The sequence below is a fragment of the Trematomus bernacchii genome, unplaced genomic scaffold (genome assembly GCF_902827165.1).
Source record: "Trematomus bernacchii unplaced genomic scaffold, fTreBer1.1, whole genome shotgun sequence".
Classification (NCBI taxonomy): domain Eukaryota; kingdom Metazoa; phylum Chordata; class Actinopteri; order Perciformes; family Nototheniidae; genus Trematomus; species Trematomus bernacchii.
Genome location: NW_022987720.1, coordinates 29,131,107 through 29,152,501, shown reverse-complemented (window position 1 = coordinate 29,152,501; position 21,395 = coordinate 29,131,107). Strand labels below are relative to the sequence as shown.

General features: G+C 42.8%; 1 protein-coding gene across 1 annotated transcript in view; it reads right to left on the bottom strand.

The window, feature by feature from the left end:
- LOC117493653 (glutamate receptor ionotropic, NMDA 2B) overlaps window positions 1-21,395 on the bottom strand; it is a 192,757-nt gene that overhangs the window by 4,398 nt on the left and 166,964 nt on the right. Inside the window, 15 exon segments of the mRNA XM_034144307.1 lie at window positions 2-184; window positions 186-289; window positions 292-370; window positions 373-498; window positions 500-748; window positions 750-794; window positions 796-894; window positions 897-959; window positions 962-1,044; window positions 1,047-1,086; window positions 1,088-2,107; window positions 10,148-10,386; window positions 16,814-17,001; window positions 18,594-18,754; window positions 20,141-20,370. Of these exon segments, the coding sequence (XP_034000198.1) occupies window positions 2-184; window positions 186-289; window positions 292-370; window positions 373-498; window positions 500-748; window positions 750-794; window positions 796-894; window positions 897-959; window positions 962-1,044; window positions 1,047-1,086; window positions 1,088-2,107; window positions 10,148-10,386; window positions 16,814-17,001; window positions 18,594-18,754; window positions 20,141-20,370 (2,909 nt within the window).

Here is a 21,395-nt window from a genome sequence, read left to right as displayed (position 1 = left end):
ATGACGTCGTGCTCATCTGGCTCCTGAAGTCACTTCGGCTTGGTTTGGCAACTTGCTGCTGCTGCTGCTGCTGCTGCTGCTTTTTCATGTAATATTGTTTGGCTCCGTGCATCAGACACTGGTCGTCGCCAAAGGTGGGTATAAAGGGGTTTTGGTTGACCCTGTCTGGGTAAAGAGATTTGGAATAAAGAGAACCCTCCCCCGCCTCCTCCCTCCATCAGAGACCTGTCCCTGTCTCGCATGTCTCTCTCTCCGATGGAGCGGCGGTGAAGGCCGTCGCCTCTGAACAACCGAACGGTGATCCGGGTCGTTTGCGACCCTCGTAAAACAACGGGTCCCTGTCTCGTTCCCGTTCTCGCCTCCGAGCCCCCGTTGGCGCTCGAATATGTGTGCGAAGGGGCTGGTGCCCTCCATGTAGCGCTCTTTCTCCTTCAAGCTAACGCTCCTGGGTGGGGGCAGCATCCCTCCCATCACTTGGCTCCCCATTCCCCCCCCCAACACCTCCCAGACCCATTAAACTGCCCATCCCGCCCGACTCCTCTTTCTGAATGTCAACAAAAGCGTCGTACGAGTGCTGCCGCCTCAGTGGTTTCCCGAATCCTCCGCTCTTCCTCCTCTGCTGGCCCTGAGATTGAGGGCCTGGGCCCATAATTCCACCTCCCCCACCAACGCCATTCCCTCCCCCCATCTGTTCCAAGAGGTGGTTGTTGTCCTCGCTGATATCGTAGAGGTTTCCTGTCCTTTTACAAACCCTCGCAGCGCATGCAGGTCGCAGAGCTTGGGCGGCTGTTACCCTCCGCCTCCCGACGTCCCACAGCTCATACCACCACCGTACACACCCGCCGTGCATCGACATCTGCTTGCTCCCCCGCTAGCCCTACAGTTCCTGCCACTCACCACTCTCCCCCTGCCAGCCCAGATCCTCCCACACCACTCTTTAAAATCTGACTTTTTGGGTTTGCTTTGACTTAAGAAAGTCATCCACTGGAACCAGGGTGGTGCAGTTGCCTCCATCTCTACTCCCAGGGCCTTCCGTCAGGTCACATGTTCCCACTGAGGAACGCCCTCTTTGGGCCGAAACTGGTCCCAAATAGAAATCCCTAACGCTTTCCTTCTCTCTGAACATGTAGTTCCCGTCGCTGTTCCCACTTAAGCCTCTTCTTCCGTTCTGGGGCAGCAGCGGTGGGGAGGCGGAGCGGTGGCCGTGGTGTAGTGATGGGTGGCTGATGTGGTAGGGTTTCCTCCGGTAGCCCAGCTCGATCTCGTCCAGCTCCCGTCTGGACTTGGCAGAGGCCGGCCTTTTCTTCAGGCTATCGCGGTACTGTTTGCGTTTCTTGGCGTTACCCTCCAGGTTTCCGTAAGTCACCGTGTGCGTGGATATATCCGAGACGTCCGACCGTCGATCCATATTCCCATCGTCGTCTCCTCTACCTCCGCAGTATCCGTGACCGGGGATAAACGTGGAGCTTGAGGCGCCTCCCTTAAAGGAAAACTTCCCGTAAAGGTCTGGCAAGCCTCCCTTAAAGCTCTGCCCTGAGGGAGGAGTTTGTCCGGACAGCAAATCAAACTTGCTCATGTTCCTGTGGGTCAATGCCGAGCAGGGCTGGGTGGTGAAAATAGGCGCCACCCCTCCTCCAATGCTCTCACAATCAAACATCCCCCCTTCCAGAGAACTTGCGCTACCCAAGCTATGAGGCCTGGGCGGCGGCGGTCCGCTGAGCCCTAGCGTCGAGCCGTGGTGGTGCAGGTAGTGATCCTGGTACAGATTGCTGTCCTTCAGGTGGAGGTTGCCAAACGTCCTCTCCACCTCGCTGATGTAGTCGCTGAACATGTTGTCTTCCGGTGGGTACGGCGGCTTGCAGTCTGAGTGTCCCGCCAAGCTGCGCCGGTGTTCGGAGATGTCGTAGACGGAGGATTCGCGGCGGATGAAGTCCAGCGCGCTGTGGGGCGATCCGTTCACTCCGGACAGGGACGCCATGTTCTTGGCGGTTCGTAGGAGGCGCATGATGTTGGAGTGGGTGTTGTTCATGGTGGCGGATGGGGAGTTCAACGCCGAGCTGTTGCTCTTCTCCTCGATCTGCACCCCGTGGATGCAGCTCCAGATGCCCTGTGGGGAAACACAGGCAAGAGGAAGCATTAGGGAGGGAACATTCTGTAAATAGTGTACCAATATTGTATTATAACGGCACAAGACGTGGATGTGACGCGTTTTTGTGTGCATGTAAATGGTCTGCAAAGGCTACAATCCCTGTGTTAGACCTTCCACATGCTCTATGGTCAGTGTAGGAGCTATAGTTGGTAAAAATGGACATGATTTACTGTGTATTGTGAACGTATTTTGAAGAGTGCAGCTGCTTGCCAAAAACACGAGAATGCAGCTGCTTTGCATCCTGACTGACGTAAAGCTAGTAGAAGCTCTATTTCACTGATTCTGTCAATACCTTACTCAATACATCGGTAAAAACAGATGTAACGTGTGATTTATAGACAGTAGCGTGTTGTACATTAGCTGGTGTGCAAGTGAGCGTACAGTAAGAAGATTCAGGGAGGACAGTGTGGCTGCACGGCGGATGATTGATAAAGGCAAAGGGGCTGTAAAAAGAACCCTGGGTCCTGCTGGTCAATACCTTTAATCAATGTGATTAGAATTCAGCTGAACAATATCCTCCGGTAGTTATTAAACACCTCAGTTCCACTGCGGCGAACACAATCTCCCTTTTCGAAAGAGAAAGGCTTAACCAAGGAGACGGCGGCTGAGCGTTACAGTGGCAGAAAGACAAACGGCTCCATTTGCATTCAGTGATGTACGATACAATATTCAGATACAAATGGATGTACAGAGGAGAGCAAACCAGGCATGACGGATGGGGACGGTGCAGCATCAGATCAATTCAAAACAATGATTTTGCTCAGTTTTTTCTGGACGTCTTTAGAATGAAACAAAGGGATGCTTTCGGTCACTTTTAAAGGTCACCTATTATGCAAAATCCACTGTTTCATGTCTCTTCTACATCAACATGTGTCCCCTCTGAGATTCTGAAAGTTTCAGGAACAAAGATTCTCTCTCTTTTTCTCCTGATCCATTTCTATAAAAACCTGTCTGAAAATGAGCTGATCAGATTTTGGCCACTTTATGATGTCATAACGATGTTTTGGCTTGTGTAACCATTAGCAACCAAGGTAACCCCCCCCCACCTTATCACCTGAATCTCCTCCTAGAGCACCATTGTGTTCTTTTTAACCAAATATCTCTCAGAGGGGCGTGGGGAGGGGCTCCTTATTTTCATCTAAAGTAACAGACAGAGAATCAGCACTTTTGAAACAGGGCTGAAACAGAGGGGATCATGGGTAATGCTGCAATGATCCGTTTGGTGTTTCGAGGCCAAACACTTCAGAGACATGTTTTGTATATATCTGAGACCTAAAATAAAGTAATGAAAAACAGTCTAATAGGGGACCTTTAAAAGACCAGCTGACCTGCAGATGCAGAGGTCAAGACAAGAGGTCAGCTGGCTGTCAAATCTTCTCCGCTGTTAAGCTACGACTCCTTCAAGCATTCACCGTTTATCCACTAATTCGACTCGTTGACCCTCTGCGCTCCTTTCCCTAGTTTCTGCTAGTTAATTAGCGACATGGACAGTGCCTGCATTGCAGTTAAAAGAGGCCTTCATCCTTCATTCCGCTTTTATGGACAACTGTATTACTTCTTACAATTTCACAGTCTGTTAACACCCGAGTATATCAAGCCGGACAATGGCTACAACTTAAAGAAGTTCACATAAACTGAAAAGACTTCAGAAATATGGGTTTTGGATGAGAGTCTTGCAGAGGAGGACAATTGAATACACCAAACCAGGTTTTTTTTTACCCACTTAGATCCATATTTCAATGTTTATCTTGTGTTTCTCCGTCTCATCTGTGTTTCCTTCCTCCATCTGCCTGTTGATATCATTTGTCATCACTTCAAATCTTTTGTTTCCCTTCTTTTATTGTCTTGATTACACCGCACCTGCTGCCACAGATGTCACGTCTCTTCCCTCTCATGGCATCTATGACAACAATCCATTTCGGTCAGACTTTTCCAGAAGCATCCACAGTCATTTTAGCAAGAGATCCCCCATTCAGCATTGACAGTGTGCACAAAGCAAGTTCAGGATGAATATCTTTTGAGGGGTTCAAGCTTTTTCTTCATGCTTTCATGCCGTGATCCACCAAACTCCCCAAACTGCTATATATTAGCTGCCCACTGCTTCTAGTACAAGGACCAGTTCAATTCAGATACCACATTTTGCAGTGTGAACATGTGTTTGGTTTAAATAAAGAGGGGTTTCATTCGCATCCTCCATCTCTACTTAATTGAGGAACAAAGAACGGTTGTACATTACATTCTTGGGCATTTAACAAAGAGATTGCTGCTTCGTATTCAGCAGCAGATTTTGTCTACCCTACATGCCCACAGAAAGTAACAGTTGGCAGATTGCTGCCGGGCCCAGAGCTACAGTCGCTGATTATTTGGGCAGGATGTGTGAATAGCAATAACTGTGGCCTGAGGGTTCGTAGGAATTTTCAATCCACCGGGGGATCGCAGCAAAATCTATAAGTGATTACACTGGTACATAGAGGCAGGAAATCAACAAATAACTAGCTGCAGCTGTAATGTACGATTGCATATAGAGTGCCTTTTGTACATGCTGTTGCTAATCATTTCTGTAAGAATATGGCGCCTAATGCGAATGAACCGAGGGCTGAAAGAAGGAGCGGTTAAACCTCTAATACATTTACAGGTCTTAAGTCATTAGGGGCTTTTTAAATCGATATAATTAATTTGTCTCAGTGTTGCAGGTGTGTCCTGTGGAGCAGTTAGCCGGGGGGGAGGAGGGGGGCGGGGGGGGGGGGGAGGAGGGGGACGCTAACCGGGCATGAAGACCGTGACGTGGCTCACGCCAACCGTGACAGATGTCTCATTTTTCACACTCCAGAGCTTAAATGTTAATTGCGGGCAATAACAATAAAGTTTATTGGATTATGCTGTGAAATTAAAAAAGCAGAATCAGGAAAGGGAGGAGGGGGGAGTGGGGAAATGTATAACTGGCCTGAGAAAATACTCGGGACGGAGACAATGTGAGGCATTGGTCGAGGAATGTGGGAAGATAATAACACGTCATTTCCACCATTGTTTTTTGCAATTCCTGCTCAAAACACAATGAGAAACATATTCACCAACGTTTTCAAAAAGCACTGCATAAACTAAACACTGCAAATATCATCACTTTTTTGTGTCCCTTTTGTCATTGTGTTAAGAGCTTTTTGCAGCGTTTTTTGTTGTTGCAGTGTTTCGTTTATTCAGCGCTTTAAAGGGGACCTATCATGCAAAATGCACTTTTGTACGTCTTTTATACATGAATATGTGTCCCCGGTGTTCCAGGGAACTCACCAAGTGTCAGAAAACACAACCCTCTCTATTTTCCTCCATACCCAAATCTCTAAAAAAGGGGCTGCAACGGATCTGATAAAAACTGATCCAGATTTGAACACTGTCCTGACGTCAGGACGGTGGCGCTACGGCTATTGGGCCAACTCCACCAATCAGGAGGAGACAGCCACGGCCATTGCCGTTCGAAAGCGCTGGAGACGCTGTAGTACATATGCCAGGCCTGTAGGTGGTGCTGTTCTCACTGAATCTGCCCTTGCAAAAACAGAGCTAACATTTTTCAAATTGAGCGAAATGAGGCATGGCTAAAATGCATGATCTGTTTGGTATTTTGAAAAAAAAAAGTATAAATATGCCTTATATAGGTATGGTCCTACACTATATTATTCAAATATAGTATGATAGGTCCACTTTAAGTAAAGAAGCGCATATTTCGTCAATTTGGTGAAGATGTTTCTTCATTTTCATGTGCTTTGGCTCATTTGTGATTCCATATTTGCATTGTTTCTTAAACTGCCGCACGTTTCTCCATATGAAAATGTTTTGGGCTGTTTGCACCTGTCGGCCACCCTAAGAGCTCCGTATGCTTCATATGCAAATGAGCACTTGATGAATATTTCCCCTGAATAAATCTGAGTCGTCTGGTTGTTATTTTGTTCATTTGTCGAAGGTGATGTCTGTAAATGGGAGCAATCAACCAATGTTACACAAAAGCATAATTGCTTTCCAGATCCAGACCCCCATTCACAGTGTAATGATGCAATAATCAAAAACAACACCAAGCAGCCTGTCGTTTGGAAATGAGAAGACATTTTTAGCAACTGATATCTCACGCTCCTTCTACACAAACAGACGCAAGCATAAACAAGGTAACAACGTAAAATTAACACTGTACAAAATAATCAAAGTTGGGCACTGGAGCGTAATATTAGAGCAGGGAGGGGGGGGGAATGTTATGTTAGGTTTTTTTCTGCTTTTCTCTCTTGGTACAAGCAGCCCCGGTATATCAAATGTGTGTGTGTGTGTGTGTGTGTGTATGTGTGTGTGTGTGTGAGTGTGAGTGTGAGTGTGAGTGTGAGTGTGAGTGTGAGTGTGAGTGTGAGTGTGAGTGTGTGTGTGTGTGTGTGTGTGTGTGTGTGTGTGTGTGTGTGTGTGTGTGTGTGTGTGTGTGTGTGTGTGTGGTGGGCTGTAAATTAGCCACGTGGTTTAGCCCGCAGCGGTTCACCTTCAGAGGCAGTGAATTACACCGGAGCCATGTCAAAACAATTGGAATGCAAATCAAATACCTCGGGGTGACTTTGGTCTCCAGGGATCCAGTAATCTACCCTCTCCGGTTGTGTGGCTGATTTTTGTTGAGAGAAATATTGATTTTGGCTCAAGATTTTGTAAATATTTACCCCTGCGGACGTCAGAAAGGCCTGACCGTCGAAACAACAAGGGAAAACAGCCCCCATGTCTATTTGGAAGTGACGTTTGGTTACAGACGTGATGATTTAGGGACGAATAACGAAGGTCACTTTACAGACAAGGAGGAATCAGTGTCACTGAAGTAAATAAATAAAAATGTGGTTGTTTTGTTAAAGTGGCAATAGACCACGTTTTTACTTGACATATCATTATGTAGTTATTGCACAATGAAATGGTTGTAGAATAATGACACCATCTGCAATTATGGCGATTTTTTAGTAGCATCTCTTCCATGTAAATCTGTCTAAACCTTGATTGCAACCTCCCTTTCAAAATAAAAAGCCCAGGAAATAAACACATGCATTACTGACTAACAGACTTCATTTCATTTTGTTTGTATTCCATACTGGTTTACTCCCTTTACTGTTATAGCATTAGGTCGCATTCACACCTAATAGTCCGTTTTCAGGTGCGCACCAGACGACAGTTTGTTACATTGTTACATTTTTCAGAAGGTTCGGTTTGCGTTCACACGGGCGAAACTCAAACGGACTATAAACTTTAAACACAAGTCATGTGCACGGAAATGCTGTTCAACCATTGGTCAGACATTAAGGGGGTAAAAACGCAAATCCCGACTATTTCTACCGGAGCCTCCGCCATGGAGCATCGGCAGGTTATTTTCATGCTGCTGTTAATCTGGAGAGCAACAGACTCTAGCGGCCCGCGCATATGATTATATAATCAGACAACGTCCGTTAAAAAAATTATAACACATAATGAGAGACCTTCTGCAGTCAGGGGGAGGTTTCAGACGACAGGTGGCTCTGACTTTCATGTATAGTTGACGGAGCATTTTTACTGTTACGACACTGTTCAACACTTCATTCTGCTTCACTCTTTAACTAAAGTAACAACTGCGGATGTCTTCAAACATTTTAAGACATCCGCGTTCTTGTGACACGTAAATACTACACTTCCTATGTTTTGGTGCGGACTGCGTTCACACCAGCGATGAACCGCTCCAGAGTTCACTAGCAAGCGCTCGGAGACCACCTCTTTTAGGCGGACCAGAGTCCGGTTGTTTAGTTCACTTCACAGATCTCGGACTGCGTTCACACCGACCCAAATGAACCGCACCAAGCGGCTAAACGCACCAGGGTTCGATTCAACCGGACTCTACGAGGCTGGTGTGAATGCGCCCCACTCTATTTCATCACATTTTGCAATATATCTTTTGTCTTCTCTGTTATTTTCGCGCTTGTCAGTCATCTGAGAGGAATGAAAACATACATGATGAAGCTGAGGTCCAGAAATGTTGACAAAATGAATTAATAAGTCCTCAATCAATCGAGGTTTATTTTTTATAGCACCTTTCAAACTGTTCCAGGTGCCATACTGGTTTACTCCCTTTACTGTTATAGCTTTGAACTCTATTTTATTACATTTTGAATTTTCTTTTGTGGTCTTTTCTGTTATTTTAGCACCTGTCAGTCATCTGAGAGGCACCTGGAACAGTTTAAAAGGTGCTATAAAAAATAATCCTTGATTGATTGATGATTTATTGATTAATTTTAACAACCTTAGTCGACCTTCATCATGTCGGCCCCTAATTTATTTGTTGTTTTGTCTGTCTGACTGTTTTTGTTATTTTTGTTTGTTTTACTTCAGTTTTTGTTGTGTCTCGTCAAATGTGTTAGTTCAGTCAGACAACTCACGTGTTCTTAATATGTTTATTAGAAGCAGCATATAGTTTGAGTTTGGCGTCTAGGCTCGGGCCTCATCACTCCACAGATTTACAAAGAACATTGAGTGATGATTAGATAACTATCCCCCGAGCCTACAGGTGGAAGCTGGGGTGGTGGGGGGGCAGGCAAGCAGCAGCAACATGAAACACAGCAGCAGGAACATGAACGTATAGCAATAGCAAGTGAACACAGCAGTGGCAGCAGCAGCATTAAGGAGGCAGAGGCAGGAAGACCTGGCAGCTTAAATAGAGCGGCATGTTTAGGAGAATGTGTTTGGTTGGTTGTAAGAGGGACGAGGTGCGTCACGTGTTAATGTATCATTGGTGCTCGAGTTGACTGCCTGAACTAGCTCGCAGGCTTCGCCCCATTTGTGATTTATGTATTTTGTCATTTCCTGTTTTATTTGGTACTTACCTCTTGTCTTTCATTTCAGGCCCTGTTTTCTTCCTCCCCTTGTGTTTTTCCCCGCCATCATCAGTGTCTGCCCCGCCCCTGATTGTTTCCACCTGTTCCCACTCACCTCATGTTTAAATAGTCCTGTCTCTCCCCTGTCCTGTGTCAGTTCGTCTTGTTTGTTTCCCTGAATGGTCGTGCCAAGCCTCAGCTCAGAAAGGATTGCTTTTCTCTCATGTCAGGTTTTGTTGTTTTGTTTATTTTATAGGCTTACGTTTTTATTAAGTCCTCTTTTTGTTTCCTTATGCGCGCCTTTTGTTATTTCCACTACCTACTCTGTTCAGAGGGATTACCTGATTTGTGAAAATAAATACACTTTTTTTGATTACATTCAAGACTTTGTCTCTGGGTCGTGCATTTGGGTTCATCAGTTTGTGTCGAGGTCTTGACAGTTTTTTCTGTAAAGCGACCTTGGGTCCCCTGAAAGGCGCTATATAAATCTAAGTTATTATTATTATTATTATCATGTCTAAGCCCTTTTCCTCCCCCAGTACCTCCCCTCCCTGTTGGAGGAGCTTGGGACCTAAGATTTACATCGACATAACTACACTGTAGCTATGTACGAATGACAAGAAAAGCCTTGAATCTTGAAAATGAATCATTTCTGGAACTTTATCATGTCTGAGCCCTTTTCCTCCCTGTTGGGGAAATACTGAATGTTCTCTTCCAATATCAGAGTCACACATGATAACAAAGGCCCTACGTAGCTGTGTACGTAGCCGGATGTATGATTACATAGAAGAAGCTCATGAGACACTGTGTTGAACATATGATAGCTATGTTCAACGATTAAACATGATGATACAGCCCCTAGGGAGATAGACATATGACTGTCATGTTTATTGCTTACGTGGGTCTCAGCTAATCTGAACTAAGCATTGAATACTGCTTTCTATTCCTCCATCTTGTGACTGTGTAACTCCCTCTCTTGGATATCAGCAAGTGAAGGACACTGTTCAGGGACTAGTTGTACCAAATGCTCTGTATGTGATGACTACTTCCATTCTTGAGAGGATCATAAATACATGGATCCTGAATATTGAAGCTCAAGCCGGTGACCAGTGATATTTTTCAAACACTCCCCCAGTAGCTCCCCTCCCTTCCTCACCCTGCTGATGGAGAAGACGAAGCCCGGCTGTCCGGAGCAGGTTCCCATGAAGCAGAAGCGCAGCTGCCAGTAGAACCAGTGCTCGCAGATGAAGGTGATGAGCGACAGAGCCATGGCGGCGCCCAGCATGTAGAAAACACCCGCCATGTTGTCGATATCCAGCTGACTGGACATCACCTCGTTCTTCTCGTGGTGGCAGATTCCCGTCAGCCAGAGCGACTCCAGCTCCTCCATCTCACCTGGAAGATAAGAGAAGATTAAGACTTGTGCAGGAGTAACAAAAAGTTACAATAAACACAGGGGTTTATCTAGAAAAATATAGTATGAGGAATACTGTGGCGCTGATCTTGTAGATGTATCAGTTCTGGCGAGAACATGACGCCCGTAAACAAGATGGCGCCTCAAACAACAACGTGATGTGGGAGCTCCGTAAAAACAGAGCTGTCTATGCCGTCTAACAGTCTATTCAACACAATTTATATAGTCTTGGAGTAATTATAATGTTTTTGACGAACAGAAATATTGTTTTCTGGCATCACTTAAAAATGATATGGGGATAATCAGCATTTTGGTATGAGGGCGCACGCTGAAAGTTACCCAGTTTAGACAAAACCCTGAAACATAATAATAATTTGTTTATTTGCCGGCTCATGGAGTCCTATTGTGAACCCGGAAATGTTGAGTACCCAAAGGTTTTATGTAAGAAATGTATAGTACGGGTCCCCAGCACATAGAAAATGCTGGATGCTAACTTCCTCATATTTGCACTACAAGCATAAATTGCATCAATTAGCATTCATTAGCATATGCAGACAATAGCTAACAAATGGCTTCACCGATTTGGACAATTTCTGAGTGGTTTTGGAGGTTATTGAGGATGTTGAATCAAACTCTGACATTTTAAAGACGAATATTGGCAGTTTTGAGTCCCCTAAAACGTTGAAATTGACCCAAAATTAATCAAAATCAGCCCACCAGATGTACAAATATGGTCCCACTTATCCAGAAAATGTTATTTTTTAAACATGTTTTTGACGTAATTGATGAAATATTTGCGATTTTTATATTGTCCATTTTATTTCTTTAAAAAAAAGTTATTTAGAGAATATTTGTTATAATGTTTTTGCCAATTTCTTTTAGAATAAAAAGAGTAAGGACAGAGGAAAGGAGGTTCAAGGAGGCGAGACAGGATCATGTCGGGAATTGAAATAAAGAAAGGGTGGGAAACTATAAAGGAGGATGTGATGTAACATCAGGATGGTGTATTTGGAGGACACGAGGGATGGAGATATGATGCAACAGAAGAAGAAGAGAGGAGGGAAGATGGCGGGCAGACGGTGGGATAAAGGAGGGGGGGGGGGCCTTGAATGTTGCAGTTCTGCAGACAGGAACAGATAAAGCCACTGGTCACATGTTAATTATCTTTTTTTGCTCTCATTCCTGCAAATAATTGAGTCTTTTTACAGCTTTAGGCGTCAATGCAAACTGTAAGGAAACAAGTCTTAATTTGTATGCCTGTGCACGTATGAGTGTGTGTGTGTGTTTGTGTGTGTGTGTGTGTGTGTGTGTGTGTGTGTGTGTGTGTGTGTGTGTGTGTGTGTGTGTTGTGTGTGTGTGTGTGTGTGTGTGTGTGTGCGCGTGTGTGTGTGTGTTGGATGCTGGTCCCTGAGCTTCTGGTCTCTTTTGTGGGTCACCTTCTGTTTCATCACGAGCTGTTCCCTATCAAAGCCGAGCGAGCAGAACAGGCGTCGCTTAATTAATCATACATTCAGCCGGTGTCGCTGCACGTCAGCTCTGACTGGCCTCTGAGCAGAGAGGAGCAACACAGCATACAGAAAAGTAAACGAGAGACACCACACACACTCTTACACACACTCTTACACACAGGCAAAAACACAGACAGTCCCACAGCAGCCACTACTTTATATCTGCTGATAAACTAGTGCTGAAAGTACATTTGAACTGCCGTACTTAACTCTTATTTTGACATAATTGGACTTTGCTAAGTATTTCCATTTAATTATACTTGATACTTCTACTCCCCTAACTGTTTTACTTTTAGACTCCCTTGCAGCCCTGGTTTTAGCACCACCTCGTGAGTCCGGTGTGTTTCTAGGCCACCAGGAGGGAGAGCGTGGTGAGGCGTGGTGGAGTGACATTGAGATCCTGAGAGGGGTGAGACAGGGAGACTGCTTCGAAACAGCGAGCAAACCCATAGTCACACACACACACTTGTTCCATGTTATTTAGTTGACACTTTTATCTGGCAGTATGACATTACATTACATGACATGTTACTTGTTAGACGCTTTTATCAAAAGCGACTTACGTACTCAATACTGTGGACAATCCCCACAGGAGCAATTTGGGGTGGGGTGTCTTGCCCAGGGACACAACGACATGCTGACTGCAGTGGGGTTTGAACCTGTGACCCCCTGATCCCAACACCAAGGCTCTATCCACTGCGCCACACGCCTCCCACACATTTATTGTATGAGAACAATAAAGACCTTTTTGAACATTAAAGGTGGGGTAGGTAAGTTTGAGAAACCAGCTCGAGATACACTTTTTGTTATATTCCATGGAATGCTCTTAACATCCCGATAGCAATGAATATCTTAAGTGCTTTGACAAAAAATCCATAAAAAAATGTCATCTGTGGAAGCCGTAGTACTGTGAAAAGCACAGTATACACGCAAATAAAAATTTGAACCTGAAATATGAGCATAATGTTTAATTTAAACCAGCTTCCACTCTGTTTTGCCCTTTCAATATCTCTTAATAAAGTATACATATTGTTCTCACACTCCACCTCGTTGCATTAACATTTTAATGAAAAAACGTCAACTTGTACAATAGTGTCCTATATTCTATATCTTTTAGTAGTAGGTTGATCTATTACAGTGTATTCTAACTTATTCTGTATATGGTATGATCAATGAATTGTTAACATGCAGCTATAACAAAACTATTTCCCAATTTGGGATCAATAAAGTATATATCATATTTAAACTAATAATTTAAGTTACATACCTTTTTGAAAAAAACAACACACACACACACACACACACACCACACACACACACACACACACACACACACACACACACACACACACACACACACACACACACACACACACACACACACACACACACACACACAGCACTGTTACTGAACTGTATCTAGGTTGATAAAAATAAACCTGTCACAAATCTTTTCACTACTCTCTCTTTATCTCTCTAACACACATATACACACACACTCACACACATATGCCCTCTTATTTCAGAAGCCTGACCCATATCCACATTTGAACATGCACACACAGTCACACACACCGAACCACACACACACGGTGTTGAAATACACCAGGAGCGATGCTGGCACCCTAACTGGGACGCACTGTAGTGGCCCCGAGGCCCCTGGGTTCAGGATGCTCCACACGCTGGACTGAGCCCAAATAAACACACACACACACACACACACACACACACACACACACACACACACACACACACACACACACACACACACACACACACACACACACACACACACACCACACACACACACACACACACACACACACACACACACACACACACACACACACACACACAAATTGGTGTATTTCTATTTAGTATGAAGTGAAATATTCTTTATTACATTTGATTTAAGAGTAAGACAAAAGTATTTCAGTTATATACTGTATATATATATACTATATTTTTGGATCCAATGGATAAAGTTGCTTTTTTTAGTCAATTTCTTTAGTTTCTAGATGTGAGAAGAAAACAATATTTGTGAAAATGTCCAATGCCCAACCCTGCGAGCTCATGTTGACTCTAAAACATTAAAACATTGACTTGTGTATGTTTTTGTAGCATGTACTACACCGGTTAGAAATGGCCGTTTGTAACACATTCCCTTCCTCTCTCCACTCGTTGTGAGACTCATTAATGCTCCGCGCTGACAGCAATGAAGTGTTTCTGAAGAAAAAGCCCCGGAGAGCTTGGACAGTCTCCCATAAAAAGGGAAGCGTGATCATAAAGCTTCGGGCCCCCAGGGTGGAGCTCCATCTCAAGTTGTATTCCTGGCTGCGCTGTCTTACCTTTTCCGTCTGCTCTGGATATATGAAAGTGGAATTACCTGAGCATTTGACTCAAAGAGACAATTAATCACCACAATCACGGTCGCAGAAAGTCCCTCAGAGGAACTGTTATTTTCTTCCCCTTCCACCAGTATTCATCACAATCAGGTGACTAAAACATCTCAAATCTTTCTGTCGGGAAGCTTGTTTTTCCCTGATTAGAGTAGGTGTTCTTAAAATAAGTATATTTTTGAATACACAGTGTTTTGTCCCTACAGGACAGCCCTGAGGCCTGATTTGCTCAAAGCACAAAGCACGATCAAGCGCCTCGAATTAGCTCTTAAATGGTCATTCTTGTTTATTATAACTTGTTTTTCTAGGTTTGGCCATTGTTTTTATTAAAGCTTATGTAACATTGTAATAACCCGTTGAGATCTGTCAATTTAGCGAGATCACAAATTATAAACAAACCAGGTTTAGCCATATTTGTTTGGAGGAAATTATGGTTGAATTGATGTTTGTTGCTAACATATAACACTGTTCAAAGACCAACTTCCTGGTTCCACTTTGACGTACTATACAGTTCTTATAGGGCTTTGACACCAACGCGATTCCCGTTGTAGCTCCGTGCTAAAGCTTTTCTGGTTCGGAACCGGTTTTTATTTTCAGCCCCCGTTTTGTTCACACCGCCCGACTGGTGCTGCCGCTGCTGCGTCATGACGTCACCGTTTACGTCGCGGTGTGGTTGCATTCTAGTCACTTTGCTCAGCACTACTGCTTGTTACTTTAACTGTTAGCTCAGGTTAATCTCGCCCCCCTCAGACGTAAGCGTGGCGTATGCAGTTCTTGCTTCTAGACCGACAATTTTTTGGTGCTTGAAACGAACCGGATTCCGGAGCTTAGAGGCGGTGTGAACAGGAAAAACAGGTGCTTTTCAGGCTCTAGCTCCGAACCGGCCGTGGAACCGCGTTGGTGTGAAAGCCCCATTAGTGTAGCTTTGCATATACTCACAATCTAATGGTGCGATGAACAGTTATTTACCGCAATTTGGGTGCAATAACTTTCAGTTTTCCCTGCAAATAAAGGGTCTATTTGCCTATGACTCGCCTTATCAGAATTTGCTATAGCAATGTTGCTATGATCTTGTTAAGTATGTAGTTGAGAACATTAGATCTCATCCATCAACCAGCTTAAGAAGTTATTCCCTAAGACCTACGAGAGCAGTTTTCACGAATACGTCTCATGAATCTGACGTAGACTCTTTTTTAAAGAATGAAGCAAAATGTTCCTATAACTGAAATGATCTGACTTTTCTTAAGCAATTTGCCAGGTTTTTGCCATACTTGTAGCTAGTTGAGTACATTGGGTCTCATTCGCCACACACTTTTAAGAAAAAATTCCCTGCAGTTTTCTAGAAGTTTAAAGACATTTCATCTATGTTTCCTTTTTTTATTTTATCTTACAGTTGCCCAACATAGGATTTATTGAGTAAATAGCGTTGGAACCAGCCTCACCGTCTCATTTATGTCATGTAGTTTCAACATGTCGGAAATCTGACGCAGACGTGTCTATGTTTGTGAATGAAGCCAAATGTTATTCTAACTGAAACAAAACAGTTGGCAAAGTCAGTAAAATAAAACCACAGTTAGTTAGTTAATAAGTCAGTAGTTTTATAAATAATGTTTTAATAGTTATATTTGTTCCTCTTTGTTTTAAAACTTAATTCCTCTAACTGCTAGCAAGAAACCCTGATTCTGACTCTTGCTTTCAGGCCACTTTAGACGAGTCATGTTCTGTTTCATCCCGTTGCGTAAATATTGCATTATCTCAGTGACTAACAGGAGCTTCTTTCACTTATTATGTCTAAAGACTCATCGCATCAGCACAGCCGTATGCATGATAGACTCTCTGCCTCCTGAGTGCATAAATAGTACAAATACTTCGTTACTGTACTTAAGTACATTTTTTCTGGTATCAGTACTCCACTATTTATTTTTCTGACGACTTCTTACATGTTGAACACAAATACCTGTACTTTCTACTTCTTACATGTTGAACACAAATACCTGTACTTTCTACTTCTTACATGTTGAACACAAATACCTGTACTTTCTACTTCTCACATTTTCCAAACAGGCTGGCTCCTTTAGTTTGAATGTGTGTTTGGTGGCGTGATCATTATTATTTAGAGTCATTGCGTGCCTATTGATTTGAACACGATCCGTGTATCCATCATTTCCTGGTCTTCTCTAAAGAAGAGGGACCAATGAAAACGTTGTCATGTTGCCGTTGTTCAGCATGGAAACATTCATTAGCTAACAATGACATTATTGTTATATTAATATAAAGGGAGGTCAGGTACTCTTTAAAACAGCTGCTAGTTATGGGTACTTTTTACTGAAGTACATTTCAAAGCCCTCTTTACTTTTACTTGAGTAAAGAAGTTTAGTCAGTACTTCTACTTTTACCAGAGTATTTTTAAACACGAGTATCTGTACTTCTACTTGAGTAAAGGATGTGTGTACTTTTGCCATCTCTAACTGCAACCCATTTAAAAAATAAAACAGCCTCACCGTCCCCAAAGAGCATCAGGATGGCCAGGTCGACGTGCCTCTTCCACAGCGACTCCTTCTGGATGGCGATGCCGTACCCCGTGGTGGCGAAGATGTATCCGCTGCCGATGGTCACCAGCTTACAGCCCTCATCCCGACCGGCCATGTAGTTCAGCACGGCCGCGTCGTAAATGAAAGCGTCTAGTTTGCTAATGAAAAACAGAGAGAGAGAGAGAGGGAGGGAGAGAAAGAGAGAGGTAGGTTACAATTAATTAGCACTGAGGAGTCACACATCGCGGCTACAACAGTCCAATTAACCTGCTAAACAGCACTAAGCTGCTGATAAGCGTAATAGACTTCCTCTGCGTTTGCCAAAGGCATGAGCTGGCACACAGACCAGGGAGAAAAGCAACGCTTGATGGAAAGTGAAGAGGGGGAGGAGAAGTTATATTGGAGGTGTTCAGAAAAAGAAATAACATGTTTTACAAGAAACTGGGAAGAAAGACGTAAAATGCTGACTTTAGCATTGATGGAAATTAGCTAATTACTAAAGCTGGCATCAATTATCTCTCCTTCTTTTGAGATGAATGTGTTTTTATGCCTGGTCCTTGTTTATAAAAATGTATAATAATAATAATTTAAAATAATAATAATAACCAAAAAGTTATAAAACATAATTATTATTTAATACATAATTGTATTATATTATTAAAAAAATTATTTCCATCACAAATATTAAATAAAATAAAATGTATTGCAATTATTTTTGCTGAAACTTTAATTGGAGAAATTATAAAAAATTCATTCATTATTATTTTCATTATCATTGGTCAATATTATTTAATGATTATGGTATGTCGAATACACTTTGTAGGCCAGGGATTCATTCAAAAGGGTATTTTAACACATACTTATCTATTAACCAAATATTGCACTTTATGCGATTTGTAAAACTTAAAGGTGGGGTAGGTAATTTTGGAGAAACCAGCTTGAGTGCGCTAGAATTTGAAAATACACAACCGGAGAAAATCTGCCACTTCCTTACAGAGCCCCTCCTCCAACACACACGAATGCGCACATGACCAATGAGGGCACGAGATAAGTTTGTGCACAGATGGAAGGCTGACAGGCAGGTAGGCCATCCAGTTATTTTAGCCGGGCCGGCTCAGATGATTGGTCGTGCTTTTTACAGTACTACGGCTTCCACAGATGATATTTTTTTATGTATTTATTGTCAAAGCATTTAATATATTCATTGCTATCGGGATGTTAAGAGCATTCCATGGAATATAACAAAAAGTGTTTCTGAAATAAATTACATACCCCACCTTTAAGATTGGAACATTCAAATGATATTATAATTCAAATTAATCAAATGTTTTCTTACGCAAACGTAAACATCATTTTTTTTTAAAGCGCAGGTTTCAACATAATTAACTCCTGACAGAAGACATTTCAATATGCCTGAAGCATTTCGGGAGGCTGTGGCTCAGTGGGTTAGTGCGCTGATCGTCGAATCAGAGGATAGCAAGTTCGAGTCCCACTGCAGTCAGCATGTCGTTGTGTCCCTGGGCAACACACTTCACCCCAAATTGCTCCACAGTATTGAATGTATGTAAGTTGCTTTGGATAAAAGCATCTAACAAGTGACATGTCATGTCATTTACCTATCAATACATCCATCTCCAAATGATAGTCACCACTTTGTTAAAGAGTGACTTTAGTTTCAAACCTTATTTAAAATCAAAATCTGCTTTTACAAATGAAACTCAAAGCCCCGCGTCAGTGTGTGGTTTCTCACCCGGCCTTCAGACTCCCCAGAGCTTCGTTGACGTTCTTCTGATGGAACTTGGTCATGTATGCGTGCATCTCCGGATAGTTGTTCCTGATGTTCCTCTCCGTGCTGCCGTTTGGGACGGTGCCGAACCGGAACGGAGGCGAGAAGTCGTTTGGACTCTGGAACTAAAGGAGGAAAACGAAGCGTGGTCAATTCAAGTTAAAGGACGACGTGAAGACCAGGGTTAGTGTTAGGGTTTTATTTGGGGTCACATTATATTAAAAGTACAGTTTTGCAAATAATATATTTTTAGAGACCCGAAAATGAAAAATTAAATACCGAACAAAATTTGTAAAATTAAATAAAAACGAAAAAGTACATAGGAGTTGTTTGAAATGACAAATATCTACACATGTACACATGTATCTAACATATAGAATGTCATTTAGCAGACAAATACATACTGTAGATGCAACAGTGCACATTTCAACCAGATTGCCAAAAAGTAGATCAAATATTCCCCCCCACCCCCACCCCAGCACTTTTATTAAAAACAAAAAAACGGAGTAAATGAGATAAGTATACACGTTCTCGTAATAGGCACAAACAAATTACAAATAAAAACATACAAAGTGTTGGGAAAATACTGAATGTACTCTTCCAATATCAGAGTCCACATGATAACAAAGGTATCCCAAGTGTAGCTGTGTACATGACAGGATGTATGATTACCTAGAAGAGCATCAGGACTGTTTTAGGCATATGATAGCTATGTGATTAACATGATGATTCAGCCTCTATGGAGATAGACATATGACAAGCATGATCATTTCTGACGTGGAGCTAATCTGAAGTAAACATTGAATACTGCTTTACAGTGGCGAGCCGTGACTTTTATACCTAGGCCCTCTGACTTTATTTTGAAGGCGAGTTCACGCTGTTGACAGGAAGTTGTTGTTGCTATGGGAACAAGAAAAGCTTCACAGCGGGCGGAACTTGTCATAAAGTCCGCGATAATAAAACCCACCCATTTAGAGGGAAGATATGATTGGTCAATTGTACTGTCAGTTGACATTACTCTCTCGTTCAGTTACTTTAGCTGGCCCTCTGTGAATTTACAGCAGGACCACCAATCAGCTCCTATCTTCATTCGATTCGAAGGATTTATTTCTTTGGAAATGTTATTTTAAATACAATTAAACCAAGTTATTTTGGTAAAACTAATGAAAAATATAACTAAAAAAATATTTAAAAAAAAAATATTAAAATATATATATATTTTTTTAATGTTTTTAAATATTATTTTGTAGAATATCTAGAGGGCCCTGACGGCTCGCCACTGCTGCTTTATATTCCTCCATCTTGTGACTGTGTAACTCCCTCTCTTGTATATCAGCATGTGAAGGACACTGTTCAGGAACTAGTTGATGCTCTGTATGTGATGACTACTTCCATTCTGGAGAGGATCACAAATACATGGATCCTGAGATTGAAGCTCAAGCCGGTGACCAGTGATATTTTTCTAACAAAATGCAAACGACAAACAAAAAGACAAAATATATCCGTGTTACCTTTTTGTCGGAGAGGCCGGTCACCTGGTCCACGTACTCCTCCTGGATCATGAAGGCGGCCAGGTTGGCAGTGTAGGAGGCGAGGAAGATGACGGCGAAGAAGGCCCACACCGACACCATGATCTTACTGGTGGTGCCTTTGGGGTTCTGCACGGGCACGGAGTTGTTGAACACGAGACCCCACAGCAGCCAGATGGCCTTACCGATGGTGAAGGACGGACCGTGAGGCTCTGAGAGAAGAAACAAAGACACGGTTTAAGAAGACGTGACGGAACAAATCGCTTTCAGACCAGAGCGAGAGAAACGCAGTTGGTCTGGTTTTACCATTGGGTCTTTAGCTGATTCTGTTTTGAACCTGATGTCTGATGTGTCTTCTTTTCCAACACTGCCATGCCACTCAATTCCAGCACCAGATGCTTTTTACGCTGCTATGGACAATCTTGCACTAATGTACATTCCCAAAGATATTGAAGTGACTGTTATTTTGTATATATTGATTGTTCTGTTTTTATCTTAATGTGTGCATAGCTATGTATAAATGTTTCTGTTATATGGGATATACATATTTTATACATATTTGTATACATTTTTGTATTCGGGATTGTGGGAAACGATATTTCGATCTCTCTGTCTGTACACACAAACTGAAAGATTGACTTTGACTTTGATGTCGTTCATTGTTAACACTTGCTCAGAGTGTGAAATGTTGACTGCTTAGCGTTGTCTCAAATCGCTCATGGCGGCTGAACCCTGAGAGGAAGTGATGATCACCACTGTTAGTTAGCTGGTTAGCTAGCTAGAGTTAGCTATTGTTAACGGTGGAAAATCATCACATCAACTAACCGCGAAAAAGGCAACAGTGGCTTATTTTCGACACAAGTATATTGGTAAGATAACCACAGAAATGTGTATAGTGCTGTGTCCTAGAGCAACAGCATTCTCATATGGTATTGCAACTTCTGTTACGTAGACAAGATGGCCGTCGTTGAGTGTGAGAAGTGTCCGCTTTCATGTCCCCATCGGGAGGGATTTGAATAACTTTGTGATCACTAAACTTCTGTTGTAGTGCCAAAATCAGGTAACAATTTTACATTTGTCAGATACTTTGCAGAACTAATAACATCCCCAGTAGCCTTAGCTTTGTTTTAGGTCCCATTTAGCACACGTTAGCATGCTAACAAGCTAAACATCATCCTGTTTGCATCTTTGTGTGCATGTTAGCATTTAGCACAGCCTCACAGAGCTGCTGGCATTG